General features: G+C 44.6%; 2 protein-coding genes across 2 annotated transcripts; both read left to right on the forward strand.

The window, feature by feature from the left end:
- On the forward strand, positions 1–11,002 carry KIF1BP (KIF1 binding protein; the record flags this gene model as incomplete). Its single annotated transcript, XM_027660998.1, has 7 exons — positions 1–288; positions 2,323–2,421; positions 5,318–5,397; positions 5,514–5,697; positions 6,814–6,898; positions 8,653–8,762; positions 9,467–11,002. Coding segments are annotated over 7 exons (1,725 nt in total), but the record flags the coding sequence as incomplete, so codon positions are not given.
- Positions 11,003–19,401: 8,399 nt separating this feature from the next.
- Positions 19,402–21,990, forward strand: SRGN (serglycin). The gene is made up of 3 exons (XM_027660955.1): positions 19,402–19,650; positions 21,333–21,480; positions 21,636–21,990. The coding sequence occupies exons 1-3, from the start codon at positions 19,560–19,562 to the stop codon at positions 21,847–21,849; spliced, it is 453 nt and encodes a 150-aa protein (XP_027516756.1). The 5' UTR covers positions 19,402–19,559; the 3' UTR covers positions 21,850–21,990.
- Positions 21,991–22,032: the final 42 nt, after the last annotated feature.

The following is a 22,032-nucleotide window of genomic DNA, read 5'->3' on the forward strand; positions in this document are numbered from 1 at the left end:
CTCTCGGCCGTGGAGTCGCTGAAGGACCCCGAGACGGAGCCGTACCGCTCCAAGTACAGCGCCCGGGCGCTGCTGCAGGAGGTGAAGCAGCTGCTGAGCGCCGCCGAGGAGGGCGGCGAGGCGCAGGTGCTGGCCGTGCGGCGGGCCGTGCTGGAGTACGAGCTGGGCGTCAACCACACCGACACCGAGGAGCTGTCGGCCGGCGAGGAGCACCTGCAGCGCTGCACGCAGCTCCTGGAGCCGCACCGCCTGTCCCCGGACTGCGTGTCCCTCTACATCCAGGCCCAGGTGGGCGGGGGAGGCCGCGGGGAGGGGGGAGGCACCCCCGTGTCCTGACAGGCACTGCCCGGGTAAGCATCATAAACACGGCCCCCGCCGTCAGTTCCTGCCGGAAGAAATCATTCCCGGGGGCTGGCTGTGGAGGGGGGTTCTGTTTTAAGCCTTCTGCTGATGCCTCTGGGCGTGCAGGGCATCTAAAGTGTGTTCTCGCAATGGAAATTGTGTGTTGACAAAGCAGCGTGTTCCTCGGGACAGACCGAGACAGAACTGGTAAGAGCTGGGCAGGAGTAAATTAGTAGAAGACCTCAGTATATCCAGAATTTGTGATTCCTTAACTCGTTTGTCGTCAAAGTGAAGTTGGGAGATGATTTTATTGATGTGTAAATGGTAAACTGTTTGCTTTTCAACCTCGTCTGTTCTCTTTTAAGCTATTAAATTTTGTCCCGGATGAGTAAATACAGTTTTGTTGGGGCTCGAAGTAATAATATTCGTGTCTTTATTCTGAAGAAAATAATACTCTTATCAAAATTAATTCTTGGCACACGAAGATTCACAAAAGGGCCTTTGTGGACCTGCTCTGTCATGGCAGCTGGTGTATTGTCAGGTGTCTGTCTCTAGACTGTAAATTAAATAGAGCAGTTATTTAGATGTCTCTGTCAAAAATGGTTGCTCCAGTTAGAAAAGGTTCAGTAGTGCTCCCTTAACAAACATTGCAATACTGTCAAGGAATTGTGTGCTGATGTGGAAAAGGTGCCAGTTAAACAGTGACTTGTCTTATGCTGGCTAAATTAGCAGAGTTGTCTGGAATTGTGAGGTTACATCTGCTCATCCTTCAGTGCACTGCTATGAATCTGTTACTCATTGTAAGGCAGAGATTGCTGGAGCCAAAACCAGATAATATCTTCCCACATGTTCCTGGTGACTCTTGTGGCTGAGGGCCAAGGATTCTCCTGTGCTTCTGAGTGGTGTGTTGGAAAGCAGCTCTTGTCTCTTTAGGCAGAAGTTTGCATGGACATGACTGTTTTGGGGCCTTTAGGGAACAGCAGGATGAAGTTTGTTGTGCAAAATTGCCATCAGTGGCCGTACTTCTCCAGATCCTGGGAGTCTAGAGTGTGCTGCCACAGCACTGACTGCTATTTTGAAAGAAGGAGCATTCCTGTTTCCTGCTCCTGATTTTCTGAGCTTCTTCTTAAGATTGTGTATCACAGTTTCTGTCTAATGGAATTTGGTCTGTTCCACTGCTTGGCCTAAGGCAAAGTATTTCAGTTCATAAACATCATGTGATGTGCTTTCTTATAAAAATAACAAAATGAATGGAACCAAAAGGGGTAGTAGGCTGGCATACAACTACACATTCTAAATATTTTGAAGGTTTGGGGGTTTTTTTAGCCCTCTTGGATTTTGTAACAGCACTGCCTAGGACTTAAATTAGCACATCGGATATAGATTGTTATTAACACCTTCATCTTATTAATAAAATTAGAGGTAGTTTTTATAAAAGGCGGATTCACAGATACAGTAACTTGCTATGTACATTGCTTTAACTGAAATTTGAAGGCAGTAGTCAATAGCTTTTGCATCTTAAAGGCACTTTTCATCTCTTCCTGTTGTTGAAAATTTACAAGCATTCGTTCCCAGCACGTCTTTTTCCTGTTAACTTTTTCAATGGGGTCATGGTAAAAATTTCTAATGTCTTGTCTGTTTTATTGACATATGTATGTGATGTAAAAGCTGCATGAATTGGATGCGGAATGTGCTTGGAAAAAGCTCATTATTTGGACACACCAATCCTTACCTGGCAGAATAAACACAGAAAGTTACAGTCAGAGAGGTGAATTTTGTGTGTGAAGTTTGCTGTGGGAGAACCCCTTCTTTTTTGAGCAATTCACAGTGAAGTGAATGGGCACCGTTTTTGCTTTTTGAAATTCATTGTATTAGAACACAAACATATGATGAAGACTGAATTGTTTGGAGAAACTGTGTAATGTAAATGGAACACAGTGGGAAAATAACTGTGTTGGTTTTTTTTCCTTTTACCTTTAGAACAACCTGGGTATCCTGTGGTCTCGAAGGGATGAAATTGAAACTGCACAAACTTACTTGGAATCTGCAGAAACCTTGTATAACCAATACATGAAAGAGGTACTGTGTTAGCACTGTAGCAGGTCTTACTTTCACTGAAACTGCCACTTGCAGTTTAAGTAATCTTTGAAATAACCATATAATGGAAATTGAATTTCTGCCCTTTGTCCTGGTTGCTGTGGTACCTTTGGCAAGTGACAGGGGTTGTCCTGCTGTATAGCACAAGGCAAACCAGGGCATTACTTGCTGATTTCAAAGTGGAAAATAAGTTTGCTCAAAAATAATGGTCCCTTTTGAAAGCCCTTTAGTAATCCAAAGTTGAAGCCAGGTAGAATCTGGATTTTAAAGAGGACTATTATTAAATCTTATCTTGGAAGTGATGTACAGTGTCAATCCATTGCTTTCAGTGGGAAGAGGAAGCAAAACTGTAATATTTGGATGGTTTGCTCTCTGACTGTGCAGTGTTTTGTAGAGGCAAGTAGTTTAGTTCCATATCCAAGAGGACAATCTTACAAACAGCTAACCCTCTCATGCATATTAAACAACCTTTTGAGCTGTGGATTCCACTGTGTATCTGACAAAGACTCCCTTGTGCTATTTTTAAGCTCTTTGCAAAGCTGTTTCTACACTGACTTGCCTCAAGGACAGTTCTTGAGTGAGGTAAAAACATTTGTTGCCTTGAAGGAGCAGTAGCTGTGTCTCAGGACAGCTGTACAGACCTTAGTTTCATGAAATTGCAGTCCAGGTTTTATATGAAGTTGGTTTATAGCACAGATGATTCCCATGGAGATCTTTAGAATGGATTAGTCTGTATTGGTTGGCTACTGCTCTGTTTCCACCTATGCAGCTGTGCTGGCCTACAGTGATAGGAAATGGATCCAGAAAAAAAACCCACTGTAAAGCTTCTCAATTTGTTTTCTGCCCTCTGGTTCAGTAGAGACACTGCATCTCTCTGCAGACCCTCTCTCTAATTAATTCCTGATGATCAACTTTGATATTTATACCCAGCCCTGGGTGTAAATATCATCTGCTTTCACATCGCCTCTAAAAGTTTGTGACACTTGTTCCAGTGAGTATGAAATTGGACTGGTACTACCATGTAGTGGGTTAAACAGTGCTGCCAAATACTTCACATTTTCACTGTGGACTTTTCTGAAACTGTTAATTTTTGTTAGTAGTGGATACTGAATATTCCTTCTGGGGCTTTGCTGCCATACATACCCGACTGTTAATAAGCCCGTGCCAGATCACTTCCACAGTTTTTCTCCAACATTTTTTCATTTTCCACTTACAGTTCAAGGCATTGTGTAGCTATACCAAAAGACTTTCTTTTAAAAGAAACTACAGCAAAATAATGTTTCTGTGGTGACGTTATCGGACTTGCGTCATGTTTCTCTGAAAATATTGACTGTACCTGAGATAATCTGCAAAGAATTAATAACTCTCACAACAAATCCAAACCACAGGGCATGGGGGAGCTTGTCTAACTGCTTTATGGTTTATAAAGAGGACTTGAGTTCCCTGCAGTGGTGTTTGATCCTTAGGATTTATACAGCCATGTCAACATTTGTCTTTCACAAATTATAAAAATGTGAATATACTTTTCTTAACAGTCCCCATTTTTAGGCTGTCAGGAATCCTTCCTGTCAGGGAGCCTTTCGTAAACTGTTGATGGCTGAGACATTTTCCTGAGCTTACAAATTGGGTAGGGTGGCTTCCCCCCACTTAAGCAAAATCAAGGCAAGGAGCTTGGGCTAATGAAGTTCACCTAGAAAGGAGAATTGCAGAGCTCTTCCTGAAGATAAGTAAAGGCATAAGGCTTGACACCAGAGGATAAATGTGTAGATGCAGGAAGGAGGCAAGGGAGTTACTTACCAGGTCATTTCAGTTGCTTTATTGGCAGGAATAGCTCTAGTCTTGCCAGAATATGCTCCAAATCTTGCTGGAAGGTTTGGGAGCCTTTGTATCTAAGCAAAACGAGATGGAGGGTTATAAACTCGCATCTTAAAAACTAATGAGGTATAAACAGAAAAACCTAAAGATTAAAAGATCATATGCAAAAATCTGCACACCTCGTGTAGCTTAAACACACTTTAATTTGTCACTATCTGTTTCAGATGCATTTTTTCATTTTTTAAGATAAATAGACCACTTCTATTAAAAGCAAACAAGCAGATCCATTCAGGGATTTTTGATGAGAAGCAGCTCAAACATAAGAATATCTTTTCTTCCCTGTAGAGTGCATTCTCTGCCCTTGCTCCTGTTCCTACCCAAGTCTGTATTATCTTATGAAAAGTATTTATCTAAACTGCTTTTTATTTGTTACCTTACTTTCTCTTGGGCTAAGAAATAGATGAGGTCAGGAAAGGGCTGGACAAACTGCATACTGAGACATTGCCTGTTGTCTCACTGGTGTATGTGAGTAAATCACCAGCATGTGTGTGTTTGGAGTCCCTTCAGAGCAGTTGGTGTTTCCAGCAGCTCTGCTGAGCACTCTGCACAGTGTGTTCTCTGCAGTACTTCCTGCAGGATGTTTTCTTGCTGCTGATTAGTGCAGCTGTGCAAACGAATATTTCACACTTGAAGACATGCCTGGTGTTAAATTGGTGCCCGTTCTGTTATTGTACAAAATAAAGATGCCCAGTTACAGTCCTGTGGAACCCAGGCAGAGTATTTTGGGTGCAGGCAGCAAGCACTGTGCTCAAGGATGTAAGCAGAAGTCTTTTACAAGCTGAAAACCTTATCATTCCATGTGGAACTCTGGCCTTTGTGCTCTAAATCTCCTGAACTTTGTAGAATTGCTCTGCAGACGTGGCACTGAGGTGTAGGTGCATTAAATGAAGCTGGGATTGGAATTTGGGATTGCAAAACGGTAAATGATGTGCAGCCAGGAGAGGGAGCACTGTGCTGCAGAGAAAGAAATGTAATTTGCTGAATGTGGCATGTACCCTTGCAGGATGGAAATCCTCCCCTGGATCCCAGTGAACATTTCATGGCAGAAGAAGAAAAACTTACTGACCAAGAAAGATCCAAAAGGTGGGTGTGGAGCAACATACCTACATTATTATTACTTTTTTTTTTTTATAACTATAAGGGTGTATTTAGGGAGGGGAAAAAAAAAAGCAGTCTAAAGAGACTGTTGTTTCTTCCAGATTTGAAAAAGCCTACACACATACTCTGTATTACCTGGCACAAGTCTACCAGCACCTGGACATGATTGAGAAGGCTGCTCAGTACTGCCACACCACTCTGAAACGCCAGCTGGAGTACTGTGGCTACTACCCAGTGGAATGGGCTCGCAATGCTGCTACTTTGTCACAGTACTATCTCTCCAAGGTCAGGCATCCAGCATTTGTTGGCTGTAATTGTATAACCAGTGTAACTGTCAAGTAAGACAATTGTTTTAAACAGCTGTTTGAGACAGGGCTCCATGCTGAATTTAAAGTGTGCACCTATAAAACCACAAGTTGCCTTCTGACATGAAGCATCTCTCAGTTTTTTTGAGGAGGATATAGTGGCTTTCCTGTGGTGTTGTGACAGCAATGGGGAAAATGAGCAGGGGTGTAGACATGAGAGAAGCTCTGTAGTTAATGAAGTGTTAGCAATGATGTGATGTTCGTAAGTAAAACTTGAAGGTTATAATAATTTAATTTAAAACTCTTTCTTACATTGTTCTCTTACAATAAAGTTTAAAAACAAAACCATCTGAGGGCCAAGGTATGGCACACTGTATGTTTTCTCTAAGTTAGTGTCCATTGTACCTTAACATGTGCTTTAGAATTGTCTGAGCCTATGTGAACATTAAAGGGAATATGTAAGTTGGCAGCTATTTGCCTTCACACACGTCTTGACTCTAAATGATCTACTGTGAGGAAATACTTCAGGTTTATTTAGCAATTTCTCTATTCAGGGCTATTCAGATGCTCTTTTCTGATGCTTACAAAGTTTTCTGCCATACCTAAGCCAGTTAATGGTAATTTCAATAGTAACTAGTAATTTCCATGTGTTTTTGGTGCATTGGTAGCACTAATCATTAACCAGTGCACTGTCAAATATGGGTAAAGGAACCCAGATCTGACTCAGGGTGTTGACTTGTGTATCCGGCTGTTCCCACTAACACCCCGTGATGGTGTTTGCCACAGGACATCACTTCCTTCACCGCAGGGAAGTGATGGTGGGGAGATCAGAGCAGAGAGAATGCTCACAGTGTACACAGCTAATGCTGTCAGCCAGGCTTGCTGTGGCTGTGGGGCAGAGAGAACAGCTGGTTAGAAAATACTGCATTCAGTAGTAGCTGGGGAGGAATTGTGTGTTTTCTTTCAGTGCCCAGGGGAATGTGCTCCAGAGTCTCTCAGTTCTGTCATTTCATGTGTGTGTTCACTGTCTGAGGGGGTTGGCCAGGCTGAGAGCAGTGCTTGGGCTGCTCAGTGCTGCTGGTTCTGTTTCTCCCAGGAATGCTTTATGGAGGCCCGGCACTGCCTGGCAGCAGCCAGTGTCATCTTCAGCCAAGCGGGACAGGTGCCGTCTGCCGAGGACGGTAAGTTGATGTAGAAGCCTTGAATGAAATTGTTGTGAATTAAGCATCATTGATACATAATGGTAAAACTGAAATTTAGCAACATGCATAAAACTTATCCTGATGTTAGTTTTCTAAAATCTTTTTAATTAACAATAAAGTAGGATGCTGCTGAAAAGCTGCTGGTACTACAGCTCAAGGTTGGCTACGAGTAGGCCCGGTGAGAAAACCTCAAGTGCTTGTTGCTGGTGTTTCAGAAAGTACCAGAATAAACGTGAAATTTAAACCAATACCCACTTCAACAGTGGCAGTGGCTCTGTTTGTTCATTTGGCCTTGTACATGTGCTGAAAATGCAGTTTAGCTCAGTGATCAGAGGGCAGAGATTCAATGAACCAAACCAGATGCTTCCTGGGAATAGTTTTAAAATAGAGAGGAAAACTGCAGCTCTTAAAACCCCAAATCTAGAAGGCACTTGAATTGCCTTTTGTTGCTGGATGCTGCAGCCTCATTAATAGCTCTTTTTGGAGTTGTAGCTCCCCTCCTTGGTTGGGCATTGATGCAAAGGAACAGTGTGAAGATCAGTAAAACTTTTAGAGAACTGACCCCAGTTTTAAGGACTTGTGGTTACATGATAGTGTCAGTGCTCTGTTTTAGGCTTAGTCTTTGCTTATCTACAGCACACCCTTTTGTGTCTGTGTCTCGGGCAGCTGGAAGCTTCCAGTCCACAGAGCTTTAACTTGTGGAGAGTGGGCAAGTACAAATCAACTAAGTTTTATCTTGCCTTCCTCCTGCACCAAATAGGAATAGTGATTTTCCCATTTGTTGTGGTGGAGTAAATGTTTATCCTACCTCCCCTTCCTTTTTGTGGTACAGAGAGCTGGGCCGTGGACTTGCAGGAAGTTCTAATTAGAAAGATCAATGCACAGTCAGCATTGGCCACTCTCAAGCACATTCATTTTATGATGTTAATTGGAATATAAAATAACACAGAGATATTTAGTAAATTCTGCCTTTTCTACATTATCAGCAATTCTTAATTCCTTAGGAACAGCGTGATTGGCTCTGATGAAAGATAATGAACGTGGTGGGTCTGAGTCTGAACTGGCTTTTTTTTGGTGAGCAGGAATGCTACTGTCCTGTAGTAATGTCCCCTCATTGTTCAGCTAACTCACTCCCTTCTGCCTGGAGACTGGGAAATAAGCTTTCTTTGAAATCCATTTGGTTTTTGAAAATGTTATCTTGAGACATCAGAAGTGCTGCTACTTATGATAGTGGGGAGACTGTGGGGAGAAAAATACAGAAGTTGTAGAGCTAATAAATCTCATGTTTGTACCAGGTAGATTAACCAAAGGCAGTTTCCCCTACTTTGTTCCCTTTTTTGATATCAAGTCTAGGGCCCATTGCAATACAAATGCCCTTATCCTCCTCAGTTACTGGGCAGGCAGCTGAATCTCAGAAAATGAATTATCCTGATTTCTTTCTCTTATTGCAAAGAGACATGAAAACTTTTTCAGTGGAACACCTTCCAGATGAAAGATTTTTCTGAACATGGGTTCTGATCTATTTAAGAATTCTTGCATGACGAATCCATGTTAATCTATAGGGGTTTCTACCAGAAATGACAGTTTACAGAATTATTATCTAAACCAACATGGACAACAGGTTTCTGTCTAACTGTGAGGAAAAACTAATTAAATACAAGTATCATATTATTTGCTTGAAACATTTGAGGGAGTTCTCTAAAAGTTTTTGTGTGTTTATGTCCATTCAGTAGACGAAACGGAGCAGGACCAACATGATCTGCCAGAGAGGAAAGCTGAAATTGCAAGATGCTGGATTAAGTATTGCCTGAATCTCCTGCAAAGCGCGCGGAAATTACTTGAGGTAACAGCAAACCTGTTCTGTGGCTGTCACTGTCTAACAGCAAACTAAGCTTGCTTTGGTGTTTGCAGCAGGAATCAATTCACAGTGGGTAACAAGCAATAATCAGTTGCCCAGTCAATGACACAACAGATGCTTGCAGTGTATCAAGTGTTCCATAGTGCAGCACTCAGGGATAAGCATGGATAGATCAACCAGTGCAGTGCTTGTACAGTGGCTTCACAGATTTCCCTTATTTCTGCTGCCCTTCCTTGCAACTTGATTTGACAGATTGCTTCTCATTAACTGCTGGTGAGAACATCATCTCAATGTGCACCACTTTTGTGTGCTGCTGTTCTTATTCATTCAAGCATTTCATTCGTTCAGGTGTTCGTTTCATTCATTCAGGCATTCCTTCAGATATTTAAAACAGCATTTGCTGAAATGCTTTGCAGAAGCAGAGCTTTTGGGCTTAATGTTTGTTGCTTTGGCTATTTTGTCACACAGGGCAGGGAGACTGAATCATATTAGCTTTATGTTTTTACAGAATCTGTACTGTAATTGATTATTTTGGTGACTATAAGGTCTAATATGCCTGTAATAATTTCTCTTCTGTCTTGTTGCTCACTAGTTTATATTTCAAAGGTAACTCATAAATAAAATGATTCAGTGTCAGTCTCTCTTTGTAAGCCACATGCATTTTTAATTAGTATGCTTTCTCATTTCAGGATAACATAGGAGAGCTGGATCCAGACAGGCAGTTGGAACTCAAAGCCCAAAGGAAAAAAGAAGAGGATGAAAAAGAGAAGGGCAGGAAAAAAGCTGTCCTTTTTGGGACAAGTGATATATGTGACTCTGTCTTAGCCATGGAAGAGAAAGTGAGCAGTGTATATCCTTTAGATTTTCAGGAAGCCAGGGAAATCTTCCTAGTTGGTCAGAACTATGTTCAGGAAGCAAAAGAGTTCTTTCAGGTGGATGGTTATGTTACTGACCATATTGAAATTGTTCAGGATCACAGTGCTTTGTTTAAGGTCCTTGCTTTCTTTGAAGAAGACTATGAGAGGCGCTGCAAGATGCACAAGCGTAGGATAGACATGCTGGAGCCCATCTATGCAGACCTGAACCCCCAGTACTACCTGCTCATCTGCAGGCAGCTCCAGTGTGAGCTGGCTGACACCTACTATGAGATGATGGATTTAAAGGTAGCTATTGGTAACAGGTTAGAGAAACTAGATTCCCACACAGTTAAAAAGATTAATTCTCTGGCTCAGTTTGCAATCAAATATTATGAACTCTTCTTGGATTCTTTGAGGAACCCTGATAAGGTGTTTCCTGAAAAGCTCGAGGAAGATGTTCTTCGCCCTGCAATGGTGGCTAAATTTCATATTGCACGACTGTATGGTAAGCTTATTACTTCAGATAGCAAAAAGCAACTGGAAAATATGCAGACATCGTTGGAATATTACACGTTTCTGGTAGATTATTGTGAGAAGTACCCTGATGCTGTCCCTGCCGTTGAAACTGAACTAGAACTCAGTAAGGAGATGGTGACTCTGCTTCCAGCAAGCATGGAGAGGCTAAGAGCAAAGCTGTCTCCATGTGTATAAATATTTGCCTTGGGGGAGATGAGCACTATTAAGATGGTTTTCTGTCCGAGCCAGTGCTGTCAGACAGTTCCCATCCTGATTGATAGAATAAGGTGTCTGCAGTGGTGTCCACCTAGAGCCTGCAGTAGTGTGACCTTGTGACAAACTCAGAGCTCTCCTTGTCCGTAGCTCACCCACACTAGTGGTATAAACTCTAAATGTAAAGTATAAGTCCAGCTAATGCTTTGTACTGTTCATCCTGTATGTAAATATGAACCTTTTCTCCCTGATGGCTTTTTCCTTCAGCATATGGTTCAGTTTCTAAATGTAGTGCTGTATGATAATAGTTTCTTTTAAAAGAATTTGCTTCTCTAAGAAATTTTTTTTCTAATATACCTGAAGCACGTTCTTCCAACTAGAATGCATTTTATCTCTTCTAATGTTTGTCCCCAGAGAACTTTATCCACGTGAAGGGAACTTGTTTCAGTATTTATTTTGTATGTTGCTCAGTGTTTTCTTCTTTTCCCTTGTTAATCAAAACCTAGTTGATAGAGGCTCAATAAATGCACTAGCTTGGCTAAATGTTTCTTCAGAGTCCTTGGAATTCTGTTTCCTGTGTCTTACTAAGATACGATACACTTTTCAACTTTGGCCAAAATAAATGGTTGTGAAAGTGTTTCCATATGAGTGTCTTCAGTAAAAACACATGAGCAGTTAAGTGTCAGAAGAGCAAGAAAGCAGCAGACTTTCTTTGTGGTGGGAGGAGATTCCCTGCTCTTAATACACTGTAGAGAATTCACAGCTTACAGGTTCTGTGCTCTACTGCTCCGAACGTTTGCCTAATACAGCTTAAAGTCTTGGGGTGCCATGGAGGGCTTCTTGTGTTGCTTGGGGAGTCCAAGTGTTGTCTTAGCAGGAGCTGCAATTTGGGACCTCTCTGAAGTTGTTTTAGCTGATATGCAGGCAGAGCATTATCCAACTGCATGGTAAGAGCTGATGGTCAGCAGTGCCAGGGGACACAGGGAAGGTGAAGGGACAATGTGACAGGCTGTTCAGCAGTGGGCCACTGGGCACCAGCAGCTTTATCACTGACAGGGTGATAAGTTGGGAAGATGTTTGCAATAATAGAGGAGAATAGTCAAAACAACCGGATTATTCTGGAAAATAAGGCAGGGGAAAGAAGATGTTTGCTTGGAAGGTGTGAGGGCACGTGCAAAGCAAGAAATCATGTACATCTTAAATGTGTGGTGAAAATCCCTCCTGCAGAGAGTTTTGCAGGCTAGACTGCTAACCACAAAATAGGCCAACAAATGAGTGCTGGAAATGAGCAGCAGCAAAACTCAAAACTAGACCAGCTCCTTGCATGCATATAGAATCAGGGAGTGTGTGCACGTGCATGAGTGTGTTGTTTCTGTTTAACTAAATAATTGTCTAGTCAGCCTTCAGGAGTTTCATTTCTGCTGTCAGATCTTTAATTCAGATTTTCCTGTGACCCGAAGGTAGGGCAGACAGTTTCTAAGTGTAACATTTCTCAGCAGGCTGTATTGCACATTATTTTTCTCTGATTTCAGTTAAACCTAGTGCACACTTTCACCACCAACTCAAAAGTTAAAATTTTTTCTACTAACTTTTATTTTCGTATTCATGTAGAAGAAGTCAGTACATGTTTGGAGTAGTTGTGTTTTATTATTTTTTTTCTTCTATACCTTAAGCAAATTTTTTTTTTTAGAGCAAGGATTGCTTCATCTTAGTTTTCCTGTAGTTTGGGGAATGATAGTTTGTGGGCTGTTGCAGCATACAAAATCATCTTTTTTTCCCCTGTTATAGCCTTCAAATACTGGTATGAAGTAAGTTACCAGCAGGGTAGAAAAAGCTGAGTGAAGTGCAGGGTATGTATCCCTTTTAAACAGCAGCTGGGTGCAGAGGAGCACCCTGAACCCACTAAAATCCTAGTGAGAGCTCAGCAGACAGGTAGGAGTGTGTCCATAGATAAGAGTGCCTGGAAATACGAGGAATCAGAGCTTTTTCAGTGCAGCTGTGTGGTGATTGGCACTGTGGTTTGGAGATCTCTCTCCTTTAAAGACATCCCAGAATACTTCAGCTCTGCAGCTTTTCTTAAAATACATTTCATATAAATGCACATGGAGTTACAGAAACAAATGATGCCAGTTCTCCCATCTCCTGGAGTCAACGTTCAGGGATCCTGCCAGCTAATTATATTTTATTACTGGAGACTACATCATGCCAGATGCTCAGTACAGCACACTGTGCTTTGCTTCTTTTAAGGCATGTCTTTTTAAGCAAACACTGTTTGTTCAATGATTTGAGAGAATGAGCTTATGTAAGATTGTGTATTTAGTTATAAAAAAAAAAAAAAAAAGGAGGTGGGGAGCTTGTTGGATTAGGCAGCAAAGCTCCCTTCAGGAATGTCGAGTTTTAACTGTAAAGTATGTGTGAGGTCAGGCATTTATTTCAAAGATTAATTGAAGATTAGGTTCCTGTGAACTCCATTTAACCTGCGTTTCTATTCCTTTCTGTACAGCAGAAAAGTCTTACAACTGAAGCCTTCCTTCTGTTGTTGTACTAGTTTTTCTCCTTACCCAGCGTAAAGCGGTGAGGTTTACAAGAAGTCCATGTTTGGGCAGAATTTGTATGGAGTGAGAAACCTGACCTCAGAGCTAAAACCTGCGTGCTTCTTCAGATAGAGTCTAATGCTCGTGAGGAGTGTTTTGGTTTGGTTAAAAGCAGTTTTAATTGAAGCGCTCTTAATTCTCACGCTGGCCAGAGACATGGGATGTGTTATAAAGGGGTGGTTGTGCTGTGCTTCAATATTTTGTGAGACAAAGAAAGCAGTGCCTTGTTTTCTGTCTCTCCCTACAAGGCTGTCAAAGGAGGCTCTTTGCTGGTTGTCTCTCGAGGGGACTGGGCAGGAGGAGGGTGGCAGGAGGTGACAGCTGTGTCCTGTGCTGCTCTCCAGGCAGCTGGAGACCCGGGGCAGCAGCGAGCCCTCACTTCCCTTTGCAGCAGGAAAGCAGGTCCCCGTGTTGCAAGGGGAGCTCCGGTGGCGGTTGCTGCCTCGGCGTGACAAAAGCAAAAGGTCCCCAGGCTGGTTCGCCCTGTTTGCCCTCCCGAAAGCTCCTCTGTTGGGAGTTTTGGTCCTCCCTGCTCGCGTGACCCTGGCAAGGTGGATGGTTTCCTTCTGTATCTGCACAGTGGAGATGTGTCAGTGTCCCAGTGCAGCGCTGGGTGTGATTGCTGCTGCACTTCCACATCTAAAGTGCTGCAGGAGCCTGAGGAGCCTTAACACCAGACAAGGAGAAATAAGACTGATGGTATTTACACATGGCTTTGCACATCTCAGCTTTGTTTGGTGTTTTCACTCAGCATTGAGAGAGCAAAGATGAGCTTTACTTGTGCGTTTCTTTTAAAAGCCACAGAAAGCTGGTGTTACCTAGATGTTTTCTATGGAACTTTCCATTATAAGGTGCCCAGATGTAGTCCTGCAAAGGAGGATGTCCTTCTGGAGTCCTGAAGTTACAGAACTAAAGACTTGCGTTAAAACCAAGTGCCTAAAGTTGTGGTGAGAAGCATTTGTCAACTTTATTTCCTCCTCTATTGCAACATCTTTAGCCACATTAGAGCTCACTTCAAATGACTAATTTTTAGTTTGAAATGTGCTTTTACATACTTCCCAGGAACTCCATCCAAAGTGCCTGCTAGTGCTTTTTCATTTTGCAGTTTGGCTGATGGTTTCCAGCTCTTCCTTGTCACAGGTGGGCATACAAAGAGTCAGTGATTTCCTGAAGAGGACTGTTTGCCTGGCTGCCTTTTTTCCAAAGGCATTGTAGGGCTGTGTCTTTGCAGCTGAAGAGCTGGACAATGTGCCAGACAGACTGTTGGGATACTGAACACGGCGCCTTTGGCAAATGTGGCACTTCCCTTCAGAACAGAAAATGTCTGTGGTATTGAGTGTTTGTTTAGGGGGAAGTGACTGACAGTGTGGTGCCTTAACATCAAAGGCTTTAATAATTTGAGTGTTTTTAGCAATGTTTTAAATGTCTAGTGCTTGAGCTCTTGACATCTGGTACACAAAAAATACATGAAGTCTTTTTACATGCTCATTGTTGCTGTAAAAGAGACTTAGTTGGCATCAGACCGGGATGTAAGGATTTCACTGTTTGAAGGTTTTAATGCAATTTTCTGCTGAAACAAAGAGGAATTAGTGAAAAATTGGGATGGGCGTGTGATGGAGTGAGCTGGTGTTAGTCACTGGATACCGTAAAAGGAGTAAAAATGCTTGTGTCAGAGAGTTACTCTGAGATCCGTGGGCGAAACGCATGGGGTAAAAGAAAAGGAACAGGGCACCAGCTTTGCTTTGAAAACATCTTTGTCCCACCATCCCTCTCTCCCTTGATCATTCCTTGTGGGTTTTAGGGGTGTTTTTCCAACAAGCTGCTGCATGAAGGGGTCTCCCTGCCCCCTCACTCCTCTGTGCAGGTCCTGCTTGCACTGTTGGGCTGGTGCTGCTCTGGGATGAAGTTTTAAAGAAGGACAGACAGCTGCAGGAATTGCCTCCCTAATTGGGAACCAGAGCTTGGCTGCTGTGTCATGTCTTAACAAGTTGTCACTTTTAAACCATAGTCCTGATTTGCCAGCCAAAACCTCCTGCTGCACTGAGCTTCAGATGAGGAAGCAGAAAGCATCACACCTCCCAGCACCAAGGAAAGCTGCTCTTCTCCACCTGAAGGACAGGCACATTGCTTGGTTAATGTTTCTGGCAGAGAAGGACACCACTGATGGGGAAACGCTGTTGGCAACTTCCTGTCAGTCGGCGGCTGCGTCGGATCTTGATGCAGCTGTGGCTTTCCAGCACAAATCTCTCCCGGTGGACTTGTTGACCTTAGTCATGGGAAGAAACAAGGAGTTGCTCTTCTGTGTGATCTAGATGGCAGCAAGTGATGAGCGTTGGCGCTTTCTTACAAGATCTGAATCTTATCTCCCTGGGCCAGGTCCCGATAGTGCCCTCGGAGGCGAGAGGCAGTGGCACGAGAGCCCGGGGGTGCCACGTCCTGCCGGTGCTGATGGGCCGTGATGCTCTGGGTGCAGGGTGAACACAGGGGTCAAGTGCTGAGCTCAGATGTGATCCAGGTTAAGAATTAAGCTTTACTCAGGGCTGGATTTAGAAATCCCCTTAGGTGGACCCAAACCTCCCTCCCTGGGTTGCCAGCTCTTTGCTGTTTTGAGGCAGGATGTATTTTTACATTCAGTCACCTAAGGTTGGTTGGTTGAATATGAGCTGGTGGCAGAAAGCATCCTTAAATCTAGCTGGACTGCCTGCCTGGAGGGAGCTCACTTCTGAGGGGCATTAGGGTGACTTTGGGTCATTTAACAGGACAGCTCATGGGTTCTTCCTGAGATGGATCAATGTGCTCAGGGCCCACTGGATGTCCAGGTCTCACCAATCTCACCCCACCTCATCAGTGAGTGTCAGGGAAGAAACCTGTTCTGCCCTCCCAAAGGACAATATGGGCAAAACAAATGCTCCTTGTGTTGAACCCAGCTGCCACTCAGATGCTCTCCCTGTGCTGTCTGACCTGTATTCTTTTTTCTGTTGCCATCTTGACTCCCGTTTCCAGCTCTGCCTGTAACAGATGTACCAGCTGCTCCCCGGATCTGTGACCTGTGCAAAATAAATATTTCCACTTTCTCAGTGGAGCAGATAAAGAGCTGAGCATCACAGGCAGGGCCCAGCACCGCAGGAGCCCTGGCTGCTCCAGCCATCTGCCGGCTTTGCTGCTCCACTGGGGGATTGTGTTTGAGGGGTGCAGGGGTCAGCTTGGATTCCCACAGAAGCCAGGACTGAGCTCCCATCAGGTAGGGCAGGGGAAAACCTGACCCCTGGGAGCAGAATGACCCCAGAGCAGTTAGGGTTGATCTGATTTCTCAGCAGCTATGAATGAGAAACTTCCTTATCAGGACCCCCCCGCCTGGACTGATAGTGCCTTGCCAGCAAGCCTCGCTGATTAGCACCAGGATTGTGGGTGCCCCTGCACCCACGGGAGCCTATCTGTCCATCTGGACGCTGGGTGGAGATACAAACTGCCAAGTAAACCTGTGCTGCCTGGGGAGGAAAGGCAGTGGAGAGAGCAGCCTGACACGGCTGCGTCAGACCACTCCTCCGGACTGAGCTGCTCCCCCAGCGTTTACCTGGGCGAGAGCAGAGCAGGGGCTGTGTCCAAAGAATTGGCTGAAACCCCCCGTGATGCCCCTCTGGGTTACTGCTGGGATTTTCTTTTGCCCTACATTCCCTGCCCTCATCAGCAGAATGGATGTCCTCATACCAGGCACTCCTGCAGTGTGGTCCACGTTTAGTGATACTAAATCAGTCTCTACTCCTGAAGCCAGTTGGGAGATAAAACAGCCCTGAGAATTACAGCTAAGGAGCAGTTCATCACTTTAGCTTTTGAAGTGTTTGTTATAGCTTAGGGTCTGCTCCCAGATTTTTCAGGTATGTAATGAAAAGTCCTGGGTGTCTGGTCAAGGGGCTGGGTGCACAGTGCCAGGCCAGCTCCCTCCCTCCACCTGCTCCCACTCCCCAAATTAATGCCTTAGAAAAATGCAAAGCAAGAGCTTTGCAGATTAAGAAATTTGCTTTGCATGTGATTTGAAAATAACAGCAGCACTTCAGTGCCGTAGCTGTAAGCAAGGCACCAGGAGCAAACTGTGTTCTCAAATACCTGCTCCTCATTTATCCTCTTCTTTTTTATAGACCTATTGTGCTGGGGTATTTAATAATCTGGTCTATATACACAGGAGTATTATCCTGTGAACCTTCCTTGCAGTTTATGGAGGGTAGATTTGCGGTAGCTGACCTAGGTATGGTGACTGTCCTCTCCTCTGTGGATTTAAAATATTTGACTTAAAATCCTGTTTCTCTTAAACTCTCATAGCTATGCCATGGCACGTTTCAAGGTTAATGTTCCAATATAGTGTAGCTCATGTGCCGGTCTCTGTTTAAAAAAAGTGTGTTAACTTCCCGCAGTTTGTGGCCTTTAGCCCAAGTAGAGATTTTTTTATTTGAGCTGATTATTTGCATTTTATGTCCTGAGTGGCTTACAGATTGTGTTCCTCGGGCATCCCATGACACTCCACAAAGGGCACTTTTAAGACTTGCACATCCCAGACTGTTTCATATCCAGGTCTCCAATCACTTCCATGTTCATAGGAAGCCAAGCACAGCGGAGTGCAGGCATCAGTGGAGCACAGCAGGATGGGAGATGGGCACAGGCTGACCCTCCCCAGAGGCTTCAGGCCCCCCTTACTCAGGTGTACGTGGGATGAGAGTGAAAATTTGCTTTGGTCTTCCCATAGTTGCCAAATGTAAAGTGATCTCATTTCCTGGTGCATGCTGCTGACACAAAAGAAAATAACAAAACTGTGTGGCAAAACTGCCAGTGCTAAAAGTTCCCCCATCAGCTGATGGTACAAGACAGATAACTCAGCTCTGTGAGATCCCCCTCCAGATACAGGGGTTTTGCAGCTCCCTTGGCTCCTGCAGGATCCCCAGCCACCCACGGCCATGCCCATGGTGGGCATTGCTCTGGCTGCATCCCGTGGGGCTTCCAGTGCAAACGGTGGAAAATGTCTTGGGGTGGTGGGAAGGGTAAAAGCAGCCAGCAGAGGGGTGCTGTCCCACATGGGGTGTTGTTTGTGCACGCTGCAGGGGTGTGGAACAGGCCAGCGTGTACCCGTGACCAGTGGAAAATGAGAGGTGTTTTTGCAGGGACAGTTTCCGCAGCCCTCAGCAGGTGGAGGCTGATCACCTCCCCCACGGGTTTGCCCAGCTTCCTATTGGTGCTGAGCACCGCCTCGAACAAAAAGAAAAGAAAAGAGTTGATGCTAAAAATACAAAGTAGCAATGAGTCTGGTGAGAGTAACCACTGCATGTGAGTCCTTCCCCACTTGCTTGGTCTGAGTTTCTTATTTTTCCCGTGCCAGAAAAAACCCCGTGTGCAGAGGCTCATAATAAATTGCACTGAGGCTGAATGTGCAACTCAATCCCTTAGTCTGGTGGCAAATCCCAGTGCAGAACGGGGAGGGAGCTGCTGGAGGGGTCTCTCCTGCCACTTCATGGGGTTTTGGTAGAAGGCCATGCTCTGGGGAAAGTCACCACTCAGCCCAGATCCCCACCAGGGGCCTTGGTGGACTTTCTGCTACGTAAAAACAGATTTACCACAGACAACTTACACTGAAAGTGCTGCAGCATGTCAGGCCCACATGCCTATGCCCCAGTGAATCCAGCAGACTGAGAAGACCCCCAGTGCTTTGATAACGTTGTTGTTTGTAATTTATTCTTAAGCGAACTCAAGCCTGGATTAATCACAACCAGAAAGCAAGCAAAAGGGTCGAGCCAGGTGAGAAGCAGCTTCCATTTCTCTATCTATAAAAGGGCTTCCAGGGCTCTCCAGACAGGTTCCTTGTGGAGCCACATGTGGTCCAAACCTTTTGTCATGCTCCACGGAGTGCTCATGCCACAAGATGATGATTCAGCCAAGCAAATCAACTACGCCCTTCCAGAAAGGAGCTGACACACCTCTACCAGAATATATTCTCTAGCTTTAATGCATTTTTCTCACTTCTACTGTGAATATGTAAATCCTGTTTTCAAATAAAAACAAACCCAAAATTGTCATGAGACTCCAGAGATAATTTACTCTTGTGGAAAAAGATGATTCCCCAGTCGGTGAAACACGCGCTGACTGCAAGTAGCTCCCTCCTAACCTTCCTGGTGGGCTGGCATGGGCTTGAGGCAGGGAAAAGCACTGCCAGTGCCAATGCAAAAATGCAGTTGACTGAAAATTAGGGAACATGAAGCACTGCTTTTTCTCTCTGGAGGAAACAGTAAATGCCCTGGAGCCCTCTGAGTGGGATGCACTGGACCACACGCTGCCGGCAGCAGTGCCTTCAGTCCAGCCGGTGGGTCCCGGCTCTGCTTTTCTCCTCGGGCACAGCTGGGGATGAGGGCAGGGGGGATTTTTCGTTTGGAGTGATGAAGGCTGGGAGGCCAGAGTGCTGGGCTTTTCTGTACATGTCTCACTCTCGTCAGTCAGGAAGTGGTGACGCAGGTTATGGGTTGGGTTTGGGGTTTTGGAAACCTTTTCTCAAAGTCGATCTCCTCGCTCTGCCGTATTTCTGAAGTGTGAAGCAGTGGCGAAGGCTGGTTGTGAGCAGAGGGATGCCAGCCAAAATGCAGCTCCTTATCAGATGTAACGGGAGGATTTTCCTGGCTGTTTGTTTAATCCTCTTTGTGGGATACACAGCACAAGGTAAAAAGGGGCGGTTGTTCTCTCTGTAATCCTCTTTCTGGGCTATGCGGTGTAGGCCAAGCAGGCAGCCTCTGAATTTTTCAAACTGGCCTTCTTTTTGGGGTAATGAGATCTACTCAGAAAATCTGTTTTGCTAACATTTAATTTTCTGGAGGGAGAACGGTAAGAAAAGGTGCTTTTTGCAAGTGGAGCATTTCAATGTCCCAGCCCTTACGAGAAAAGACTTGATAAAATATGTTGTTGGATGTGTGTATATTTTCAGTCTATATATTTCAATATGCATTTCTCTGAACGTCCCTTTCATAATTGCTGCTGTTACTCAGTCATGTAGTTACAGACAAAGTATGTAACAGTTCCCATGTCATAACTCTGCTTTCTGGGGGGAGCGGGAAAGGAAGTTAGTTGTAAGTATGACGAAACTAAACGGTTTACTTGGTACAACATTACAACACACAGCACTAAAACTACGAAAAGGAAATGTTGATTTATGATGATATGTGCCCTGTGGATTTATTTCTCGTGAGAGAGAATGCTTTTCAAGCATGCAGAGTATAATTTGTCCATAAACAAAGGCTGCGACAGTGATAGGCTCTCATCATGTATTACTACTTGGAGGCTGATCTTTGAGGGACTATGGCCTGCTTTTCTTTAGTTGTTTATTTGCAAATTTTTTAGCTGCAGCTGTTCATTTTGTTGCCACTGTTATTATAAAAAACCTCCTTAATAATATGCTGGGAGGAGAAAATAAGTATGAAAAAGGAGCACGCTGTAAAAGCAGCAGGAAATTACACCTGTGAAATATTTTTTCTCTTACAGAACAGTGTAGGAGATAGCTGAAAGTCATGCAGGACATTATAGAAATATATAGGGCAGTAGAAAAGTGTAATTACCGAGAAACGACAGTGTTACAGAAACTGAGAAAAAAATAGATAAAGTGCCAACAGGTGGAGAATGCACCAGGAGGCTTCAGGGAAAATTAATTAATGAGACTGAGGGGAAGGACAAAATGCCACTGCTTTTATCTTTACTGTATGATCCTTATTTTAGCTTTTTGGTATTTTTTGAAGACCATTGACAGCCCGAATTAGGTACCTGGGGAGCACCAGAGCTAAAATGGTTGGTTTACAAAACCCTGTCGTGTCTAGGAGGAACCCAAACTGTCTCTCCTCTGGAAACGTGCTCTGAGACCTTACATAAACCCCAAATCTGCTCCTGAGGCACACCTCGAGTTTCTGACCTCTCCACCAAAACTCAGCCCATTGAACTCGAAGGGGCAGAGCTGGAGCCAACAGAGGAAGGGAGACTCAGCTCTCTGCTGGGTGCTGTGTCCCTGGAGATTTTCACATTATTTTCACATACCTCCACCAGCTTCAAGGAGAGCTGCAGGCAGCCAAGACCACAGGTCCCTGTGCCGTGTCCCATGAGCCTTGCTGTGACGGCAGTGGTTTCCCACAGGATTTTTCACGCACTTCCTGGTGCTGTGTGTGAGATGAGCGTGATGTCTCTGATAGCAAAGATGTCACTTAGGATATCAGTAGCCATTTTAAGAAAAGTCTTCAGGGTTACTTCAGTTTCCTGTGGTTGAGCAATCAGGGCCACACAAATTAGTTGCTCGTAAAGTTAGTAGGAGCTGGTGAATAACACCCTGGTCCTGGTGAGTAACGCGTGGCTGATTCCATCAGGTGCTCCGATGCAGAGGGCAAGGTACAAGAGGGTGAGATGCCGCCCTGACGCGTGGTCTGCCAACTGCATCGAGGAGAAGGGGCCCTGGTTTTACCTGCCCACTGGTGGAGCCAACAGGATCCTTCCTCCCATGGCAGACCCGTCCCTGTAAGTTCATTTGACACACATTTGTCATTAAAGCCAGCACCCAAACCCGCCCATTATTCCTGTTTTGACAGTCCTGTTACAGCGTGGCTCGCCCACGGTACTGTGAGGCTTTGGTATGTTCATGTATAATGTAAAAATGCCTCTCTGCATTTCAGGATGAGGCGATACCAGGAGCTGGGTGACATATTTCCTCTCTCCGATGAGGATTCTGGCTCTGGGTCCAATACTATGGTGGGAGCAGAGCCAGCCTCTGGGTCAGGGCTTGGTGACAGTGACAGCTTCTCCGAGGCGAAGCTGCCTGTCTTCCTGGAGGGTCTGCGAGACACCAAGCTGAAGGAGAAGCTGTCGGAGGAGGATTTGCTCCTGTAGGGTTTGAGATGTCCCTCACGTCCTGCTCCCTTGCTGAGTCCTCCCCAGAGCCTGACCCGACAGCCATGAAGCAGTTTTAAACCAACTCCACATCAATAAAAACCTTACCTTAAGATCTTTACTGCTTTCACTCACTGAAAACGTTGTTGTTCAGTCTGAACTGGCTTTTTATATGTGTGTGTG

Source organism: Corapipo altera, unplaced genomic scaffold, assembly GCF_003945725.1.
Source record: "Corapipo altera isolate COAL_440 unplaced genomic scaffold, ASM394572v1 133, whole genome shotgun sequence".
Lineage (NCBI taxonomy): Eukaryota > Metazoa > Chordata > Aves > Passeriformes > Pipridae > Corapipo > Corapipo altera.